Below are 23,426 nucleotides of genomic sequence, written 5' to 3'. Positions count from 1 at the left end.
TGACAAGTGTTTCCACTTTGGCCTCGATTCGATTTGTGATTGTAAAATATGTGCATGAAAGTCTATTAGAGATGAAGCTCCTGGTCAGGAAGAAGTTACAGATGATAAATCGGAGAAGCATCCGAGGGACATCCTAAATATTCTGCTACACTCAGCGATGGAATGTAACTAAGTACATCGGCTCGTCCACTGCACTTAAGTCATTTTTTCTTACTTAATTTTAACACATTTTCACTCCACTATATTTATGTGATAACTTTAGTCACTTGTTACTTTACAGATTACATGCTGCATCAGAGCCAAAGTAGCTACTTTTTTAATGAACCTATTTTGTTTTTTTTGTTTTCTTCCTTTCCTTCAGCGTTTTATAAATGTTCTTGTGCATATAAAATATCTTGAAAGTTAAAAAAAAGGTAAAAGTCTGCACCAACAGAAACTCTCCCACAGAAAACACCGCCCCTGAAACGCCCCGTCAGTGCTCGCGCATTCAGTTCCGTGACTTTGTGACATCACACTATGTCACTGTGTCACACATTTGCATAGATTACGCCTGGTGGCTAGTTTGGCACGTGAGAATTGATTAAGCACAGTTGCTCTGTTGTTGTTAGCAGTGCTAAGAAAGAGCGTCTCGGACAGAGGGTGAATACAGAGTTGTAGCACTGGACAGAATGAGAAAACTCATGTGATATTTGAACATTAAAGCATGTAATCCTATTCTTTTAGTAATCCATTACATTATGAACCTGTAGATGAACAGAATATGTCAACTTTAAATGTATTTTATCAGGAGCTGGATTTAAAAAAATAAAATACAAAAAAAAATAGATAGATAGATAGATAGATAGATCTCAACTGAACTCGGTGACCTCAGCCTCCTGCACACAAACTCTCTTAGACACGCACACACCAACAAAATAGGAGGAATCCCGGCTCTCCCTCCTTTCAAATGGAGCAGCCACCCAGTGCGTCAGTAACCTGATTACCCCAGCTGTCAGTCTGAATAAGGCCAGGCTTTGGGATCCTCGCGTCGTCTGATCCTCAGTACGGGACAGAGCCGGTCCTCCTGAAGAGTCTGGAAACAACCTCAGGACAGGACAGACACAGAAACACACAGCAGAGAGAGCAGCAGGGATACAAGTCAGCAGGTAAGAGGAGGCGGGAATGAGGAGTTTTTTATGACTTCAGACGATTGTGATGAGTTTTGAGTTTTATCAGACATTAGGCTTATGTGCTTCTTTACTGAACTGGTTTCGACCTCATTCGATACACGACCTGATAAGAAAAGCAGACTGGTTGTGAAGGAGAAAAGTGTAGGATTTTCAAAAGAGTCACAGTTGAGAGGCTAAAGGAGGGGGCAGCCAGCCACTAAGGGGAGGGCAACAGGATACAACTAGTGGGTGGACCTTGATAATTGTTGCTGTGCACAACAAGTCTCTCACTTACATGCTCCTTTTCCCTCCAAACAGGAGCACTTTGTATGAGTTGGAGTCACATTTCTCAAGCTGACAGTATTTATACTTGGTTAATCTGTGTCTTTCAGTGCTAATATTGACTGGCTTTCCACGAAGATCCTGGATCGCTCTTCAGGAAACTGAGGATCCTTGAGCTGCACTTGGCAGCTCCAGAACAATGGCAGAGTGCACTCCGGATGCCCACCCCACCAAGGTGATCCAGACTCCAAAGGCTGGCATTACGGACTCCAACGAAGTTTCAGCTGAGTCCGCATCGAAGGCAACAGTCAAAGTCAGACCTGCAGACCTTGGGCTGATTCGAAGCTTGTCCAAGTCGGATTCTGACTTGTTGGCATCACCACTCGGCGAGGAGGATGGAGGTCTGGCTGGCCGCAGTGGATCCGTGTCTAACTGCAGCTCTGGGCAGCCGTCCACGGAGCGCATGCATTCCTTTGCCTCTGAGTGGGATGAGGTAATACTTCGAGCTCTGGGGATGGGAAACAAGTGGGAGGGTGTGGAGGACGGAGGGAGTGGCACTGGCTTTCAAGTGGAGTGTGTTAATGTCCTTAAGAGAGAGTGTGAATGTGTAAGGGGAAAAAAAAGGGAGGCCGATAAGAAATGCAGCTGAGGATTAGTGAGAAGAAAAAAAAGAAAGAAATGCGATGGGGCGAAGCAGGACATTTCAGGAGAGGGAGGAAGGAAGGAAGGAAGGAAGAGGGAGAGGGGAGTATGAGAGCGTTCAGGAGTCCAGCAGAAGCAGTGATAGACTGTAGTAACTTCACCCCGGCTGTTGGCGTAGGATGCCTGTGGCTGAGTGCTTGAATGCATGAATGGCTTGATCACTTGCACCGACCTCCCTGCAGCAGCCCTGGCATCCAAGACTAATTGGGCTTGTGCTGTCATTCCACATCCACTCAGTACATGTCTCAGGGGCCGACCCACGCTTCCACTGTCTCCTCCTGCACTCCTCTGGCTCCTTTGCTCCGTCTTGCGCCATCTACTTTCAGCCAACTGTGAGCGAATCCCCCACCCCCACCCCCAGCCATTATCCCCAAAAGCCTTAACTTGTGATTTTTGAGCACTTTGGAGCGTCAATGCAGCATCCCCTAAAGCCCTGCAAAGACTCAGATAATAATAATTTCTCACCAAAGCGTCCACTTAAATAGTCAGAACCTATGGGGACAATGGCTGATGACTGATAATGTATTATATTATTATAGTGCACAGCTTAGAGGCACACTTATAAGTTTTTTTGTGCAAAGCAGCAGACTTGAACATTCCTGACACTTTCTGCTGAGTCCCTATCATCAGGAGGAAAAGTATAACACCGTGAGGTTACGTTTTGGATATCTTCAGCGTCGGTTCAGGAGCAGTTCTCATTTGCCCACTTTGCATTTTTTACAAGTTTATCAGCGGATTTGACAAGAAGTTGAGTTATTCTCGAAAGCGGGGATAACAGAAAGGCATAATTTCTGAACAGTCATTAAGTCCAAGGTAATATTCTGAAAACATAAATTCAAGAAGTTTTTCATTAATCTGTGCCTTGTGGGTGTTTTGACTGGGACTCTCTGTCTCAGCCGCTGATCTTTTTTTTTTATTTCAGTCTTTAGTTTCCACTGCTGCAGCTAGAGTTGCATACGCTGAGGTTATGCTATTGGTAATGATGTATTCATGTAAATTTAGAGGGTCTAATGACCTGAGGAGGAGTCTGTGATTACAAAAATATTACACACTGTATGTTGGGTTTGGCTGATTCTAATATTCCAAGAGCCGACAGTCTTATTATTTGATTGTTTAAGGCACAAAACTTCATTATTGAATCTTCTTTAACAGAATTACACACCCAGATTTGTACAATTATACCATAATTAAGGACGAAACTGCTTAACTGCATAACTGCTAAACAATAATTAAAGCTCACCAGATCTTGGATCAGCATCAAATTGTAGTTGCTGTTAGATGCCAGACACCTTAATGCGCTGGATTTTCTTCAAAATGATCCACGCTTCATCCCCTGAAAAATTAATGATGTCAAAATTCTGCCCTGTCTCACCATGTTTATGAAAGTGAGAAAACATTCCCAGCTCCGTTCCTTTATCTGGATCAGCACCCAAAGTTAACAGGGATCTATTCTGAGCTGAGACCCATCCTCCATCCAAGTTTCATGGGAATCTGTTCAGTAGTTTTTGCGTAATCCTGCTGAGAAACCATCCAACAAACAAAAGAGCAAAGAGACAAGGGTAAACATGTGAATAAATGATAGTTATTATAAAGTGTTGCCTAAAAAAGTAAGTTAAAACTACCAGATTAGGACTGCATGATTGAACATCACAGCAAAAGTTTGTTTCCTTGGTCTTGGCCTTGAATCAACCTGCTCACACTTGAATTAGTCTCAGACTTGACGACACCCTCACCAGGGTTATGGTCACACAGATGGGGTCTGGTTTTTACTGTGAGGCGAGAGCGTGCATCTTTTTCATCCTTACAGCAAGGGCAATCAGGTGTCACCTCAGAGTGGACTTCTTGAACTTTTACTTGACTTTATGTCCCCCTCTCTTTGTCATCCCCTCCCTGTCGAGTGCCCGCTCTCTGCTCCACCCCTCTGCTCTCTGACAGAGCTGTTTATTCAGGCTATGTTGGGTGGGGTGTCCTGTTCTCAAGGGCATCCTGTTTTGCAGCTGCTCCCGAGTGTCTGTTTCTCTTCCAGATTTCAAGGGATGTATTTGGGTTGGAGATATGGGTGTGTGTATATGTTTGTAGTGAGGGCAAAAACTGCCTTGCGAGTGTATCTCATGAAGCGATCAACCACCAACAAACATTAAAGTGACACGCGGGGCTCAGTGGGAGGCTCGGCTTTAGGTCAGACACACACATATGTCAGTAACATGCGCACACAGAGAGAAAAAGTACAGATACAAATGCTGGCATTCGGATGTTGTTATTATGAAAAAAATAAGTTATGAAATGAAGTATAACCTTTAAATTCCATTGACATTTTCAGTGGTAGATCTGTAGAATTGTATTGTAGCTGGCAAGTTGTGTAACTGCTGACCATTTTTAGAGCTCCCATTGTTGTGAAAGTAGCTACTTTCTATTTCTATTCTTTTACTTGAAGAGAAGGATCAGGCAAGTTTTGTTTAATCTCTTCTCTGATACTGCTTGAAAAAAGGTTTAGGAGTGTATATGTAAGTGTGTTTGATGAATATGGGACATTATGGGAAACTTTAACCCATCTTAAGCTCGCTAGAATGTCATTAGTCTTGTTAGATATAGGAAAATTCTCAATGTCACTCTCATTCCTGTAATAGACGGCTGAACCTGCATGATGTTAATGCATTGGTTCAGATGTATGTTGATGCTCTCTACCTGCCCTGTCAGCTTTTGTTGGATAAGTAGATCATTCATTTGACACCTGACTGGCGCTTGTTGTTTAATGTTTGATCACATCACATAGCATATTGGTAAAAAAATAAATAAATTGGGAGATAAGTGACAGGTAGGCTGCTTGATGAGTAAATTATTTAGGAAAAAATGTTAATGGCAAGATGCCTGGAGAACCGAAGTGAACCCCTTCCGGTTGTCCTCATGCCACCTTATTTCTGGAAGACTTTCAATGGTAGTGAATGGAGTGACACAAATAACTATCTGATCCTGCTTGAATTGTGCCATGACTCACACATATGATGTTTGTCAATTTAAAAAGATAGTTTTCCAAATCTAGAAAGTCGCAGTTTGTTGTAAAACTAACCACCGTTGTTTTATATGGCCAGTTTTATTGTTTAATTGGTGGTCATGTTGGTGTTGGTGACGTATATTGACCAAGATGATGTAGCTCACTGAGCAGTTTAACGCAAAACTAGATGGCAATTTACTTTAATTACGACAAACTGCGGCTTTCTTGACTTGACTCTTTGTCAAACATCATATGTGTTATTTGTGACACAATTCAGATGGGATCAAAAAACTTATTTGTCTCTTCCAATTGACTACTGTACACATTTTTTACGAAATAATAATCCAATTTGGTGAACTGGAGGGAGCATGACTTTGGCCACTATATCTTTAAGATTTTTATGGCAAAATAAAAAAATGAATAAGTAAATGTATAATACTGTGGCTTGTTCCCTTGTAAAACGTAAGCAAAGTATAACATGATCACCAATAATTAAACATCGAATATAATACAATAAAATTAATTTCTAAGAAAAATTTTAGTGTTTCATTTGCCGCCATCTTTGTCAGTTGGAGTCGAAAAATCCAAATATGGGTTGCAGGGTGGAGCTAATGGTGCGTTCTTTGCTGGGGAAAACATGGACGCTCTCTGGAAACGTTTTTTGATTGGCAAGTCTGCGAACTTCACAAACAACTACAGCAGCTGATTTAACAGTAAGAGGGCACTTAAAAAACATAGGACGAGTTTGCTCCTAAAATACTCCCAAGTCCTTATATTGAGCACAGATCAACTGAACGAAAGTGAAGTGAGATCTTGCGTGTTTGGAATTCCGATTTTCCACTTGCAATCGAACGCACCATTAGACAGCAGGTCAAACAGACGGAGAAATGAAACGGAAGCTGAATAAAACCGTCAAAACTTTGCTTGAAGAAGCGGAACAGAGTCTTAAATGGGAAAATAGGAAGTGATAGGGTGGTTCTTATTACGCTGGACTGACAACAGCACCATGACTTGCTTTGGTAAAAAAAAGTAGCTAACTTAATGAATCTAGGTGATGTGTAGACGTCAGTTGAGGAGCCGTAATGGCGGCGCTACTGGATAAAAGTGGCATTACAACTGATGTCCACAACTCCTGTGACTGTAGGTGACGTATCACTTTTAATGTTCAGTTTAATGTTTTTTTGTTTTTGTTTTTTTGTCGCTGGTGAATGTTTTCTCTCATACATCCAGTATTTTAATGGCCACTTAAGGTAAATTGTTGTAACTTCGGTTAGCTTGGCTAGCTCGTTGCCATAGCTTGCTAGCTAGCTACAAACAAACCTGACAAACCTATGTTAAAGTGAGATAGTTGCTAGACCTTTTAGAGTGGAGATTATAGGCTGATTTGATAAGCAAAGTTCCTGTCCATCACATGGTAGTGAGTTAGTCTGCACTTTTAAATTCTTGCTCATTGTAGTGTCCATACACTGTCATTATTATTTTAAAAAGTTAGGCCACAATGACTAAACATATATTGAAATGTTTCAAACATTCACACTTAAGAAAGAAGCAGGCAGGACAGGGCTCATTAGTTATAATAATGAGCTCATTAATAATTGTAGAAATGAGCCCTGCAAACAAAACACTAGCTATGCCATGTCAAGCAAAACAGAACAGCTGTACTGAAGATGGACTAATGAGGCCTTTGATGGTAGGGAAGTTGATTACTCCTCTGCAATAGCTTCACCTCTAGATGGTTCTTATCATCTTAGATTTATTATTTCCTCCTCTTTTCTTTTTTTTTTTACTAGCTTGAGTGTGAAAGGATGAATTTCAGTGAAGTAAACTGGCTAACATGGCCCAAACGGTATGCTGAAGAGTGAATAATTTGCCAGCTTTAGGGAGCAACTCCTTTTAGTGTAAGTAGCCAGCATACATCTTGGGGACATTAATAATGTAGTCCACTGCAAAAGATTTGGTATTACTTCATTATTACTTCATGTTACTGTAGCAAATGTCTGATTATTTAAGCCATCTTAAATTCCGTCCTCAGTTTTAAAAGACTGTTGTAGGACCAGTCATTTGGCAAATGTCATTGTTTCTCCTGTTAAACTGCATTGTAGCTGCGATAGAGCAGTTTAACATCCTCCTGTTGATATTTGACCAGATATCTACAGAAACGTGAAAGATTATCACTAAACAGCTAAATGTCACCCCTTTTTTGTGTTTTTATTTTTCATTTAAGATTAAAACCACATATAGCCGCATTACATAAGACTCTTGCACTAAAATGACCATAATTCACTGCATTAATAATAAAAATGGCATATATGATTAAGGTGATTGATGTCTTCACCACATGTGTTCAATACTCAAAAGGCAAAGGTTAACATAGCCACATGTTACAGATGCTTGAGTGGCTTCATTCATGTGTGTACTCTATTTCCCAGTGGTACTCCTCAGGTCATTACACATGCAAGCTTTTAAAGTGCATACAGTGTGTGTGTGTTTATATGCTGTATTGTGATCTTACATAACACAGATAGACTGGGATCCCTAATGAAAATACTGCATTTTTATAATGTTAAATGAGCTGTTTTGTAATATTTTTAATTGATATGTTTTATGGACCTTTTGTAATACAATAAGTTTCAAAATGATAATGTGAAAATCGATAAACCATAGCTTTTATTTTTAACTGAAGAAGCCTCTTAGATGAGAGGTGAAACGTCTTCAAGATGCAGGGCTCATTTCTACAATCATTTAGACGTGTCAAGAAACTTAAACAGGCCCAGTTGCCTACGATATAGCACTTAGAATTAAGCCTGCACAATATGAGGAAAAACTGTGATGTACGATAAAACTGTTCAATATTGCGATGACGATATAACTTGCAATAAAAAAACAAATATTAAAGTTAGCATATCATTAACTATACAGTTAATGATGGCTAACGTTAGTTTTGAATTGTTCGTGGAGGTCTTTATGGTTGTATTGCAGGTGGTGATGGAGGTTGGTTGTATTTCCACTTGAAATTGCAACTGCTCGGCATGTTTTACACAGTACTTGTGTTTGTAACACGTCATCTCTCCTGAATCCAAAATAAGAGAAATGCTGTTTCTCTTCACCACAAGGTCTTTGTCGACCACATTTTCATCGCTTTTCTCTCCTCCCTCAGCCATCATAACCTGGCAACCACCACTGAACTGATGCCGATTAATTTTGTCAGGGTAGCTAACGGCTAGCTGGGGCGTCATCTGATTGGCCCTTGTATCCAGGGCTCCGTCTGAAAATGATTTTTCTTATTCATCAGGCAATCTTTTGCGATGTGTTTATCGAACATGTTCATAACGCAATGCGATGAAAATTAGATTTATCGGGCAGCCCTACTTTTAGAATTACCATGACCTGGATGACTGAGAACCTTCATCAACACATAGCTAATATAGTTTATAAACTTAATTTAGTTTTTGGTACCTGTGAATCTGAATTGGCCACACTGAAAATGAAATAGCATTAACTTCCAAAAACCCTTTCATGTAGGTAAATACAGCTGATAAAGTATGTGTAAGCTGGTTTATAATTCATATAGAGAGCCAAGGCAGAGTGAACACATCCGAAGATCTGGTTAGACAGATGTGGTACATGAATATGAGAATAGTTGTGATGGTGTTTGCGGGGGCTGGGTGGGGGAAGGCACAGTCCTGTTTCACATGCAACATCGTCAGTAAAATCTTTAAACCAGGTGTCACACATGAGAAACTACATTTAATCTAAAATGTTGTTTAATGCAATTATTCCATACATGCAAGGGCTAGACCTGTATGCTATTGACTTTAAATATATATATATATTTAAAAAAAAAAAAAGGAATGTGACAGAAATGTGTTTATCCCGTTATCAGATTAATTTGGCTTGTTCGAAAGCAGCTGCTTTTGTGAAAATTTGATCAGATCTTTTACAATTTCAAGAGTATTTTGGGTTTTGAGATCACATTTTGTGGAAAACAAATTGCCAACCATTAGCATTTATGTGTAAGAATTGAATTTCAAAACAATGATTCAACATTTCAAAACATGAATCTTTTGCCTCCTGGCATCGTAGAAAGAAAGAGAAAATGATAAATAAGAGATTATATATGAAAAAATGGTTCAAGTTTGCTATTGGTAAGGATTTGCTTCTTTCACTCCAGTTGTATTAATAAAATATCTTTATACAATTGAAGACATCACCTTGAGCGTCCTGAAATTGTAATGACACTGCATCGGCCAGCAGATTGATTAGGAAAAATACTGGCAGAATGGCAACAAAGAAAAGAACTGTCAGTTTCAGAAGTAGCGCTCATCCATCGGTCATGTATAGTCCTATCCTGTATAGATGGAAAAAATACACACAGAGGAATTTAATTTATGATAATCTTGACATTACCTGACATTAAATCCCAATTCAAAGCACTACCTGACAAGCTGGATGCAGTTACATGGTAAAGTGTACACACAATAAGTAAAGGTATTCCACTGGAATTTTACATTTATTTTTCTGCAGTGGTTAACAAACAAAGCAGCAGGTAATGTATGAAGACCCAATCTGTTACTGACAAAAACACAACAACACAGAAAAGCTTGAAATAATTGCAACGATAAAGTTGTATTATTATTATTGTTGTTATTATTATTACTATCCCTGTTAGGTCGTCACAATCTTTATCCTCAAAAATAAAAAACATCTATGAGACAAAGCTATGCACTCCGTGCCTCGCCACATACACCATGAAGGCCACCATGACTTGACTGTTATAATTCTTAGTGGCTTCATGTTTTATGATGTGTGGTTTCAAAGCTGTCAAATGAATAAAAATCAATCCTAATCATGAGCACTACTGGATAGAATTATGTGGTCTTGGTCTTGTATAGTGTGGAGCTACTGGCCCATCTGTCTAGTTATTGACAGTGATACTGAGGCGGTAATCCTGTTTCCAGACCAGCGCCATTGAGGCAGGCAGCCTTTTTCCTTTTTGGTTAGTTTATTATATCAAGCCACTATTCCATTATCTGTTCTGTTTTAGCCTCACTGCCATCACTTATGTGGTGAGGAGACATTGGCTCAGTGGACATTACTGTACTCCCCAGCTCTAAAGCACATTGTTTAAGATTATTTCACATTATCTCTCTTATTAACTGGCATGTAGTCGACTAAACAAGAAAGATTGGAGCAGCAGAGGCAGTTGCATGCAGAAAAGATCATTAGCTGAATTAAAAGCACATATCAGAAAGTGTTGCTATTGCTATTATGCAGGAAGAAATTGTTGATGAAGTCAGTTGAAATTGCCTCAGAGGACGGCTGTCCAATTTTCATACATTACTAAATGGGTTTTATGGAAGTCTTTATTATTTTGGAAGAGTGACAAAATTCATTATACTCATACTTTTAGAAACAGCCTCTTAACAGAGAAACAGGGAAAGATGAGAGTGTATACAATTTTGAATATTTATTTAATATACATCTATATATATATATTGATTTAAATAATAAAGGTTGACCAACACTGCATTTTATAGGCCACAATTTATGCAGAATTTGAACAATGTCAGGATGATTTATCAGCCATTTCATTTTTTACATAAATGTAAAATAGGATATTTACAAATCAATAACATACAATTCAGTGTACATAATAAGCGGGACATATTGCTCTTAATAATCAGTGTCAGTGCTCTCTAGTGGAGGAAACTTTATAATGGTGCCACCATTACTAAATTACTGCAGGGCATGATAAAAAAAAGTCTGCACGCTGTAAGGCTTCAAATAAATAGATTAATTCTCTTGTAAAGGCAATGGTTCGATCTACAAGATATGCCTTGCACTTGCAGAGCTGACTTCTTCATGCCCTGCAGTGATACATTTTTTGTCTTATACATGAATACATCTACCTAAAGCTAATATAGACAAATATATCTGCCAGGACAATGTATTAGTCTGACTCTACTAAATAAAATAGGTTGTCCCAACAGCACGCATGACTGACTAATCAAAACTCTGGATAGAATTGTACACGAGTGGATCCAAAACAGAGTCAGATCCATAGAAATCGTTCACTTTTTGCTGATTGGTGCCATCTGTTTTTCTAAGCCTGTATTTTATGCTCAAGTTGCCAACATTTTCAGTTAATAGTAAACATTAGCATATTAAATGTCCTGTTTTACTTGAGTATTTCAGTATTTTAACTTTTCTCTCATGGATCAATGCCACTTATGTGTTTATACTGTATATTTTTCAGCGGAGCAGTGATGCACATAATGAGTGTAGTGTAATAAGGCCTGAAGAGGAGCTCACTGAGGCTGACTGACTCGAGAGCTCCCTTAAAAGTAACAAGCACAGTCTTCAAGATCTTAAAGCCACATTGATAAAAGTAAGCAATCTGTTTTACGATGATTGCCTGAAAAAAAGATGCAGACTATGTTGCCCATTGGGCCCATTCGGGTCCAATCAAAATCACAAATTCAGGTTCAGTAGCAATTTATGTTGGTCCCAACTTTGTAGTTCATCGAGTTGTACTAGAAAGTGTGAACCCAGAAAGCATGTTTTCTAGGACTTCCAGCTTGGAGCTCAAATCTGCCTGGAGACCTTTAGTAAATACATTATTAGATCATTCTACTCATGCCCTTTACCACAGTTATCCTGCTCAGGGTTTAAATACCCTGGAGTCAAATTATCTGACCACCAAAGGGATTGTACTCTACTCTTAATCTGTTAAATTAAATCAAGATGAATCTTCAGAAAAGCTGGTTTCAGGGTCCTTGATGAAACAGAGAACATATAGCTGCTGGACTAGATCTTTTCTTGGTGTGAATTGTAGTGAAAGTGGAGCGTACACTCCAAATATTCTTGATTTAAAATTTTCCTTCAGTCAATTATTTATATTTAAGATCTTGTGATGAAAGAACGATACGTTTCCTTTGTGTTTTTACCTGCCATAATGTGTAGAGACAATGCAAAATAAAGAAACCTCCAAGGACATTAAATGATCACAAAAAGTCTCAACCACTTAACTTGCATCTGAAATAAGCAAAATGATTTCACCTTACTGTCAGATCTTTTTCACGGCAAAGCTTGAAGCATGAAAATGTGACACAAAAGGGATCATTTGTGGAGTGTGAGCCGGAATCGAAGGGCAAATCAACCTGTATGTAAATCACTTCAGAATGTAGTGCTATCACTCAGAGTTGCACCACTGATTTAATGACACAGTCCACTCAAAGCCCCATGTGCTTCATAACTGCACTATTAATGACATTTCTGTGTGAGTAGATCCTCCGATTATTTCCACCCTGCTCCTATATATTCACTGGAAAGTGCTCTTTGTGTCTAATGTATTCCTACCGAGGAACTGGACCTTTTCCTTTTTAATACATGTCGAATAAGGACAACTCAATACTTAACTAAATTCCATGTAGACTTGCTCACTCATTTCGGACCCTAGCCTAACCCTCAAGCTGTTTCTCAGCTGTTTTTAGAGAGTTAGATGTTTAGAATGAAACCATGTATCTGTACAGTCAATATAAAGCTTGGTGTAAAGGCAGAAAACATTGGAAATGGCTAGCTTTGCTCAGTCTGAAGGTAACAAAATCTGCCTACCAGCACCTCATGTTCTCACATGGCAGCAGAAAGTGTTTTACGCTTTGTTTGTTTTGTTTTTTTACTGCTTTTACAAACAAGATATAACATGTTACTAACATGTTAAGTGCACTTTAGACATGCTAGAAGTAGATTTTTTTTGGAGAGCGATAGACAAGCTGTTTCATCCAGTTTCCAGTCTTTATGCTAAGCTAAGCTAACTCTGTCCTGGATATAGCTTTATACTTACCCGACCAAGAGTTTTGTGGTATCAGTTCGTATTTAACTTTTAGCAAAGAAGAAAGTCAGCATACTTCCTTTATTTATAAAGTCTTTCTGTGTGATTTCCCCTGGGTTCTCCTGTTTCCTCCTACAGGTAGGGTTGATTAATGCTAGGTAGGTAAACCTAAAAAAAACCTGAACTGGACTGGTGACTTGTCAAGGGTGTACGCCACATCTCCCCCAACGTCAAGTGGGGCTGGCTCCAGCCCTTGTGACCCTCAAGGATAAGGATAAGCAGGTATAGCTAATTAAAGGAAACATGGCACATTTATTTCATGAAACTTTGTGTAATATATGGTTGATATATTTGACAATGACTTTCTCTTAAGTATAGCAAAAGTGCTTTGTATTCAGTATGTTTCCATCCTGACCCAGGGCCAATCATCAAGCTATTTATACAGAGGATGAGGCTGTATGTGCATAATGTTATGAAATATTTCAGCACTTTATCTATGATGATGCTGGTTTTCTGAGAGCAGTATTTTGGTGACAGGGTTGGAAGGTGCACTTAAGCTTAGATGTAATGCAGTCCTGATGTGTGTGTGTATGATATAGAATGTAACTGGGTTAATTCAAAGAGTAATGTGAGGTCTGTATTGCTGGAGGCATATGCCATTTGTCCCACGTGCCTGACTTCCAAATGAATCAAGGCTTTTCCACAGTGTTGATGCCACTAGCGAAGTGCATAGGGCTTTTTCAAACACTAAATATTACATCAAATAAGCCTCGCTGTGTCTCTGGTGTCACTAGTGAAAGCAGAATCAGCTTTTCAGGCTTGCAGAAATCTTCATTGCTGATTGTGAATACACTACTCGAGTGAGTCTAAATTTAGATCCTAGCCTGATTTGCAATACTTTGCACACTGAATTTCTGGCGACCCTCAGCCTGCTAATTGGCATGCTTTAAATTGTAAAACGTGTGATTGGACTTATACCCTTTTCTATAATGTCTTCAGAATATTGAATGCTATTAATATGTAAAGTTTGTTCTCATGATAATGTGATGAATGATACATTTGTTCTGGGCATGACGTCCTGTTGTCCTTGAAGCATGAAGTGTCAGCAAGTAGTGTCATGTTTGTAGACAAATTGCTTACACTTACACAGCGATGAGTGATTATAATTAAACCATGCAGTACATATGAAAAGGGCCGGACTGTTTGCCTTAGTTGACTCATGAATATATTACTGTGTAGTTTTACTTGTCATTGGGTACTTCAGATTATAATATCTATTCCAGTAGAGCTGAATAAAATCAGTGAAATACAATCCTTGTATTTGAATGTTTAATAGGATGGGACCAATTAGGATAAAATCTCATCTCACACTGGCTGTAAATGGTCCCATCATATTTCATTTTCATACTGTTTTTTTAAAGGAATAGTTTGACATTTTAGAAACCGAAGCTAACCCTGATTTTGTTGTTGAGAAGTGGATGAGAAGATTGCTACCAACCCGACCAATACTTATTTTTTGGGCGATGCCGATACTAGGGAGTAACAAAATTCCAATCATCAAACCTCTGTCATCAAAGATGGTCAAAAGATGTGTAACAGAGATGAGATGTTTTACGGTTATTGTTTAAAATGACGTGTACACTGAAACATGCATTTCAATGTGAAAAAAGTTTTCTTATCTGCACATTTCAGGAAACATTTACACCAATACAGATTTATCTGTGACAGGCCAATATCAGCCGGGTATGCTGGCCATTGGATATGCTGGTCAGGCTCTAAGTCTCATATCTGTTGGTGGCTCCCTTTTTACACAGATGTCCTGTAATAAAACAATATACAAAACAACAAAAAACACATGGTGAAATTGATAGTAAATCAGCCTTACATCCCGTAAAACCACTAACTGTGACGTCACACTTTTTCTCTTGATTTCATCAATGAGTGTTAATGTGAGTTTTAGAATTTCAGGTAGACAGATTGTAGCCTTTTGCCAGATGTATGTGCTAAGGTAGTCAACTTTTGGCTGTGGCTACATATTTGATAGACAGATATGAGAGTGGTAGATCCTCTAAAGTAACTCAGCAAAGAAAGCCCCAAAACTCTTTGATTCTGGATATCAAAAAAATGATTAACAGTGATCATTACTTGTCCTGCTTATCCAAACTGCATTGAGCACCAAAGCACTTTGTTATATCTTGAGTTACTGTTGTGTTATCGAGGATAATAAACAAAAGCAAACAACCTGGAAATGCATTTTGTCTCTCCTGGAAAGCTAGAGACTTATTAAATAAACAATTTTGGCTCTAAGCCCCTAAACAACTCTTCTCAGAGTTGCTCTGTAATCTCCTGCATGCAGCATTGTGCTCACTTAACCTTGCAGTAAGCTGTTGCCTTATTCTGTGAAGCTCAAATAATAAAGGTCTGAGAGGGCAATCAAATGCTAAGAAACAGACCGCAACAGATCTGTATCTCTGGAGGGTCAGTTTGTGCAGTCAGGACTTGGTTACAGGACTGTCGTTAGGTATCGATAGTTCGGAGTTTAAACATTCTCTAGATTGTAATTCACCTTATCACCCTGCTGTGTTTTTTTGCTGAGTGGTGGGATAGTCATTGAATTGCTGTCCACGTTGAACTGTTGCTTGCAATCCATCACTGCAAAGCTGCCCGCCTCGTTCCCAATACTCCCAGCAGCAGCAACTCTCTGTCCTCACCCAGTTCCACTCCTACAGTATTCTTTGCTTTGTAATTGGTTTGGCAAAATGTGGGATGGTGGAGAGTTAGATGTTTAATGCATGTAATCATTTCATGAAAAATGTTGAAGGAATTCCTACACATGATCAGCACTGCTCTGTGTTATTGTTCATGAGTAGTAGTTGACATTTCAGTCAAATGGGGTATATTTTCACGTGATTCACAGTTATTCTCTTCAACAGATTGAGAAGATCATGAACTTGATTGGAGCAGGCATTGAAACATCCAAAAAGAATCAGCCCAGACCAAGATCAGGTAAAGCTTCACCACCTATTATGTTTCAATGATGATAGAGTTTTTAATTTATGCAGAATGGATTGATATTCAGAGACATGACTCTATATGGTGTGTGATTTATTGGTTGGAAAATTCACAATGACAACTGGTTGTCGGGTATTAAGTGAGTCTTAGTCCTTAATTGCCCTTGGTGCAGTAGAGGTTACTGGATGATAATTACATGTAATATTAGCAGCAAACAAACTTTTTTACATCTGGAACTCAAGTTGGAATGTATCTACTGCAGTTTTGGTATCACTCATCGGATCCAGATTCCAAAGGCTGATGATTTTGTCAATTGTAAATATATAGTAATGCAGTTTTTATCCCATAGTGATTTAGAACAAATTAAGTAAGCAGTCAGTAATTAAAAAGTACTACAAAGATATCCAATATACCTTGTGTTTTTGTCTTTTTGCCAGTTTCCCACACAATGTATCTCATGGCACTTTTCAACTGAAGCAGGGCTACACCATAGTCCTTTAATTAAGTAATTTACAGAGACCCAACATCCTCTGCGAGCAAGCACTTGGTAACAGTGGCGAGAAAAAAATTGCCTTAAATAGGCAGAAACCTGGTTGTAGACCTGGACTCATGGCAGGAGGCCATCTGCCTTGACCATGCTCACTTACAAAAAATACTTTATACAATTTTTCATTTAACTCGCTCTTTACTTCCTTCCATTTACTTTTGACAGATACTTTCTTTTATGAGACAAGGCAACAGCTACATTTTACTCAAAACAGGACAAAAATGATGAGGCAGGGAGATGTGACTGCGACTCACAGAATCCTCCTGGATAATGCTATGCCATTGTGCCAGCGTTGCTCTTGTCTCTGTTTTCCATCACTGTGTTTTCAATGTCTGTCTTTGTCTTTCTAAATATAGAAAATGTAGGATTCATTCCATCATGCACAATATCATAACACATACTCTGAGTTCTCGTCTGCCACTGATGATACCTAAACTGATAAGGGGCAATCAGAAACAAACGTGGGTGTTTGCATCATTGTTCCAAAAATCCTGGTTTGTGCCCATTCCGATATAAGAACTGAAAACTGATTTTTGAAATATTTTCACCCGGGAAAAAGTTTTCCAAAAGATGAAGCTCTTCATATGTGTCTGTAAGGCCAGAACACATAGAACAATCTTTGTTGAAAAAGAAAAATACCCATGTACATGTAGACAAGGCCCAACTGTAACCACTCACATTTGTGAGCAGCTTTTAGAAGAGCTGCTGTTCAGTATTCAAACACATCTTAGTGAAAGATGGAGGAGAGTTTTGTTGTAAGTCACGGGGATTGAAGCTGACATTTGTTTGGCGCATCATTGTTAGTTGTTACACACAGGGTTTCTACTTTATGAGAAACCTAATTCTAAATTCCCCTCACTGTCATATAGTTTTTTTCTGGAGCTACTGTATTCCTCAGTAGGGGTTGAATTGATAGTACGCTTCATCAAGTGTCCTTCAGGCAGAGAAGCCAGCTGGCATCAGCTCAGTTTGTTTAAATAACACTCTTGCGCTGATACAGTGTAAACCTACCTCCATTAGATACTCTGCCATAAGGTGGTTTCATCATACGGTATTGTGTAACAGCTTCTGTGGCTCTGCACAAGACTGCCTTTTAGAAGTCTCAGCATATTTATTAAGATAAACTTTTTCATTAGTTATGCGCAGTATGTTTCATAGATTAAGAATCTGCTGACTGCAGCAAGGTGTAACACCATCCGAGCTATCAGAAAGAACAGAAAGAGTAAAATATGTTTTCGTGATAAAGGATTTAAAGTAAGGACACAGAAAGTAAAAAAGAAATGACATTGGAATCAAGAGAAATTATACTTTTATTGCTGCAACAGCATTTTACACTGCATGTGCCGGTGTGTCATCAGGTAATTTTATTACATCTTGCATCACTTCTTTCTGTCTGTCCTTTTCAAAGGCATAATGTGCTATGCAATTAAAAAGTGAAAGTTTGATCAATGCATTCAAGGACATCTACTCATTTAAAATTTGGTCATAATTTCATTTTACATTTCACTTTTAGTCCTGAAGGTGAACTTTAGAAGAATGGTGTGAAAAAAGTGGATTTCCTTTGGCCATGAAATAACTAAAACCTATGTGTATTGTGCGTATTAATCTGTATTATTTTTCAAGATTGTTGGAACTTTATAACATTTTTGAAAATGCCCTATCTTGCAATGTTAAAGGAGTCATCACCTGGTTTTTTACATATCCAGTCCCTCTTGGATCGCTTTGAATCAATTCTTAAAACTTATTAGAAAAAAAAAAAAAAAAAAAAATCAAACATAGAGCTTGTTCTGACACTTTTTCATACCGCGACTTTCTCACACGAGATTATGCGCGAGGTTTTGACCGGTCCGGATGTGCATGGTATTAATATGTAATGAGGCGCGCGTTGATTGGCCGCAGGAAGGACAGAGCCGGAATGGGGGGCGAGCCTGCATGCACACACAGACTCCAAAACATAAACAGCCCCCTGTCATGGCGCACACACTAAATGACGAACCTTACGGAATTCAGGCATTTATGTACGAGCCGGAGTCGGAAACTGGCGGTGACGATGTATGGCGTGAAAATGACAGAGAAATAAGCAGATTCGGCGTGCTCACTCTGGCTGAGGACGGCTGTGAGGCGATGCATTATGCAAGTAGCCTCCTGTGGTAACGTCACCACAGGAGCAGAGTCAAAATCTCGTGCTTTAGGAACGCGCACTACTGTGCGCTATTCCTGTTCGGAAAAAGAGCCAAAGCGAAAAAAATAAGCCACTTTCAAACTCCAGCTTTTCAGGCAAGTTTCAACAGAGGTCCAACACCAATATGCATGATTTAACGAGAGAAATTGCGATTTCCGGGTGATGACTCCTTTAAAGAAAGTGAGAAAGAAATTCCTAGATGTGCACCAAAAGTTAACAGGGTCTATTCTCATCCGAGAACCATCCTCTATCCAAGTTTCATGGAAATCTGCTCTGTAGTTTTTTATAATGAAGCTTACAAACCAACCTACCAACCAACAAACACATACAGATAAAAAGATAACCTTCTTGGTGGAGATCGTAAAATGTAGTTATAAAATATACTTTAATTACACATTTCAGACATTAAGTGCAGCTCAGGGTCTTACATGACTACAAAAAAGACAGCAGTTAGAATAAAAACATCTAAGAAGAGGAAAATAATTAACAATTAATGTAATGCTGAAATAAAGGATATAATAAATACTACTTATTTGTTCTACTACTAAGAACAATTACAATACGATATTATTCCCATAACCACTTTACCCGTCTTCATTTGAATATTCCCCAATTTATAGTGTATATCAGTTCCTTCCAGACTGCTTTTAACCATTAAAAATATCTGATGAAATTATTTTTATTTGTTAATGTAATTTAGACCAAAAGGAGGTACATGTTAACAAACCAGTCCTAAAGCACAGCTGGTTTTCTAACGCAGAGTGAATTTATGATCTTAATTGTAACATGACTGCCCGCACACTCAAGCATCCTTAGATTAATTGCCATCCTAACAATTAAGACCTGAGGTGATTCCACATTACATAAGAGGAAATATGTTGTTTGTTTGTTTGCTTTCTACACATATAGGTGTCAGCTATTTATAGGACTTGTTTGAAGAACGGCATGCTGAATGTGTCCCAGATTCAGCTGAGTCATGCAGTTGCTGCTCCGATTTTAATCGGAGATTGACATGAAGATGGAAACCTAAATTGTCACTCTTGACATATCTTGACATACCTTTATCGTTTTGTTGACGGGGAAAAACCTTCTCCACCCCTTTTTTGTATTTCAATTCCATTCACCTTGTGCATTTATACTGTCCCTCTTGTATCAGCAGCCAAGGACTACCAATTCATCTTCAGGAGGCACATTTCTTAACACCAGATTTTTGAGGCTGCGTAAAAACCAGCCCTGCAATATTGTGCCATTCTGCGTGCTCAAGGATGAGGTTGTTTGTGTTGTGTGCCCATCACGAGTGCCTCGATTGTGTGCTAAGAGAGCACTGAGTAAATGAGCTTAAAAAGAGAGAGGGAGTGGAGAGAGAGCTCAGCTAACGGCACACAGGAGGCATCGGCTCGGTTTGTGTACAGGCACACTCTGACGTTCAAAGGAAAAGAGTCCGCCTTCAGTTTCCCTGAATTAATTCAGCTTTGCGGCTCATTTTCTCCACTGCTTGGGTGTGTTGACAAGGAGCTAGTGCTTTTCTCCCGCTCTGATAAAGAGGCACAGTTTTATCTAGGCACAACCTCTACCTCTTCAGCTGTAAATAGGTCTTTCTGGGCACTCCTCGGAGCCAAGTGTAGACCCTGGTAAATGGTAAAGAAACACTCTTGGATAGATTTGACAGCTTGCCCTGTTTAACAGGGGATAAGACAGTGACCCACTTCCCCCACCCCACGGAGGAGCATTGGATACTCTGTCACTCAGTAATTAGGTCCTACTACTGTGGGAGGTGTTGCTGTCCCAAATGAATGGAAGTGATTGGACAGGGTGGCTAGTATTTTTAACAGTCTAGATATTGTGGTATAAGAGCTGACTTTGGTTTGAGGCTCATGAGGAAAGAGTTAAGAAGGAGGAGGAGTTGTGGGATCTTGTAGTGAATCATAATTAGTCCACTTCAATCCTTCTTACTTCCTATTACCATCTTATCTCGCCCATATGTTTCATCGCCTCCTCCTTTATTAGCCTTTTTCTGTTTCTTATCTGTCTCTAGCTCAGTCTCTCCCTCTCTCTCACGGTCTCCTTCCATCATTTTTCTCCTCAGTCGGGGCATATCTGACAGCAGCTTCTCTCCCTGATAACGAATGATGAGCGCTGGTTCTTATGGCTGACTGACGGGTCACGGAGACCCGACTTGGCCTTTTACCTGATTGTTAACGCCGGAGCATCAGGGGTACAGGCGGGCCAATTACGGAGGAGGTTCAATCAATAGCCCTTCACTTTGCCTCCCTCTGTTGGCACCGCTTCTCCTTACCCTGACTGCCTTACTGACTACCCATCTGGGAATGTGTGAGGTGATTGCAAGCAGCTTGAAAGCCTGCATAATTACGTTCTGCCTGCAGCTGTACCCAGATAACACCAATGAGGGACGCAGTGAGCAGCCCTGCATAGGTGGGTGCTAAAGTCTGCCGCTCCCTCTGTAGACAATTCTTTCAAAGTTGAATGGCGCTCTGTGTGTTGGAGCCTTTTTACCCCAAATCTGTCTAAATTTTATATCATCTCACTTGTTTTGTCCAGGCTTTTCCCTGTAAGTAGCCTCTGTTGTGCACTAAAAATGTATGATGTGACATGAGCATCTGGAAGTACATAATGGAATTTGCCTCTTTTCTGTCATGCTGTATGACTGGATGAAATGGAGAGGAGACAGGACTTGAAGTGCGCCTCTTCTCCTCTCTCTCATTCTCCCTCTCCTGTGTGAGTGCATTAGAGACTTCTGCTGACTTGAATCAATGCTGCCCCCCCATGTCCTATCATCAAAGTAAGATGTAAATGAATTAAAGCCATCTGCTAATAAGCAGGGGCTTGAGGAGGCTCTTTGTTTCAATATCCCATGTTAGCCTAAAAAATTGGCGATGTGCCTGCAGAGGAGGATCATCATCCTTTTACATTCTAGTCATTCTTTGCAGAAAGGACTGTGATTTTGGGCTCTATGTGCTTGTTCCTTGCCTCTGATGGTGGTGTCCTTTCTGCACTGGCAAGATCAGAGTGCCTCTGTGCAATTCTAATCAGTGCAGCGAGGAGAGAGAGAAGGGGTGAGGTGGGGTAAGGTTACAGAGAGAAAGACAGACGGAAAGGAGTGAGTATGTGTGCGTTTGTATAAGAGAGAAAAGGGGGCAAGACAAAAGGGGAAAGAGGTAGAGAGACAGACGATGAAGAGAGAGAAAGAGTGTGTGTGTGTGTTTGCATCTGTGTGTTTGAGAACGAGAGGCAGGGAGCGAGACGGAGTGAGGGAGAGTGCAAGCCAGAAAGGGGGAGAGAGAGAGAGGCAGAGGGAGGGGAATTGATATAGTGGGAGAGTGAGGGAGAGAGAGAGGTGGTTACGTGGAGCAGCACCCCACTTCATCAGGCAGCATACGGCAGCCCTGCAGTGCGATCACACAGTGTGGGAATGGGGCTATGAGATCGAGAGCAGGAGAAAGAAAGCAGAGAGAGACGAGAGCAGGGAGGGGGGGAGTTAAAAAGAAGAGCTTGAGGGATTTGTTCGGATGAGAAGGGGGGATGATCACTGAGTCTGTTGCCTGTCGTGGATGTTGGAAGGACGTGGCAGCAGTGGCTGAGGTTGAGGCAGATCTGTGATCTCCTGTGCAGAAGTAGCCGGCGTCAGGACGTTATGCCCTGTGAGCAGTGAGGGGTAGCGTGTGTGAGCCAGGAGCAGCTGCTGTGACTGCATCTGCGCTGCCTGCCTGCATGTCTCAGACAGGCAGGGGATGCAGCAAACCTCTGCCCTAAGCACAGAGGCTGCTAGCTGTACCCAGCGAGGAGAAGAACCAGGTGGGCTGGGTGGGAGTGGGGGGCGTCTGCCTCAGGAAGGAGCTAGCTTAACCTGCACTGTGGTCCTGCAGTGATCCTCGCTTCAGAGTCAAAATGCTCACCTGTCGTCTGTAGGATCTGAACCTGGATTTACTGCTCTGAGAGATGAGAGGCACGTTCTCTGGCGGAGCCGCACAGCCACCAGCCTGCTGAAGAGTGTGAATGCTGGGCAGCACAGGGAACACTGGCACCACCAAGGACACTGAGCCTTTTTCCACTGGCAGACAGCTTACCTGGAGCTTTATCAAGGAATCCATACTTGGATTTGATTATGAATTGAGGAGTTTGGAATCAGCACACTGTGGAAATCCCAAGCCAACGTTTCTTTTTTTGATGTAGGATTTACAATATGTCTACCTGATCGCACTCCTTGTGGCTCTGGAGTAAGGAGGAGAAAATTATTTGAGCAAATGTGTATTCCTTGATCAAAAATAACATGAGTACCTCAACAGTACTTTAGAATGCTGCTACCTTCATTGTATGAGCCGTGTCCTAGCTCTCAAAGAGGTTGACCAATGAAGCCATGGGACTCAGCCAGAGCTTTACAAGTATGTGGTGAAAACCCTGACAAATTTATTTTGGGGGAACTGAATTTTTCTGTGTTGCACCGTGATGGAGTTATTGCTGATTTTAGAACTAATTAGAGGGATAGTTTTAGCTGATTAAATAATGTGTGATGTATGAAAATGTCTAATTTAGTGATAAATATTTCAATTTTCCTTCAGCCTGAAAATAATTTAGTCTCTTCTTGACGTGTAGTGTTCAGTATTGTTATGTTCCTGGACTAGCTAGGTTTTATACACTTGCTCATCTGCTCACTAAAGGAATGTTTAGTGAACGTTGTTTGTTGGAAGATGCCGTAGTGGCTCAGTCCAACA

General features: G+C 40.1%; 1 protein-coding gene across 12 annotated transcripts in view; it reads left to right on the top strand.

The window, feature by feature from the left end:
* Positions 1 to 985: 985 nt before the first annotated feature.
* anks1ab (ankyrin repeat and sterile alpha motif domain containing 1Ab) overlaps positions 986 to 23,426 on the top strand; it is a 49,357-nt gene continuing 26,916 nt past the window's right edge. For 9 of the 12 annotated variants that reach the window (XM_030421164.1, XM_030421161.1, XM_030421162.1 and 6 more), the window contains exons 1-2: positions 1,436 to 1,923; positions 15,889 to 15,961. In XM_030421164.1, coding sequence (XP_030277024.1) covers positions 1,630 to 1,923; positions 15,889 to 15,961 — 367 coding nt within the window. In that variant the 5' untranslated portion in view covers positions 1,436 to 1,629. Of the gene's footprint in view, positions 1,146 to 1,435; positions 1,924 to 5,983; positions 6,265 to 15,888; positions 15,962 to 21,566; positions 23,097 to 23,426 lie in introns of those variants that run through there. The other 3 variants (XR_003984450.1, XR_003984451.1, XR_003984452.1) reach the window with 3 other exon arrangements.

The sequence above is a fragment of the Sparus aurata genome, chromosome 6 (assembly GCF_900880675.1).
Source record: "Sparus aurata chromosome 6, fSpaAur1.1, whole genome shotgun sequence".
NCBI classification, from domain to species: Eukaryota; Metazoa; Chordata; class Actinopteri; order Spariformes; family Sparidae; genus Sparus; species Sparus aurata.
Note: the sequence above shows the minus strand (reverse complement) of the source record. Positions and strands in the feature narration are given on the sequence as shown.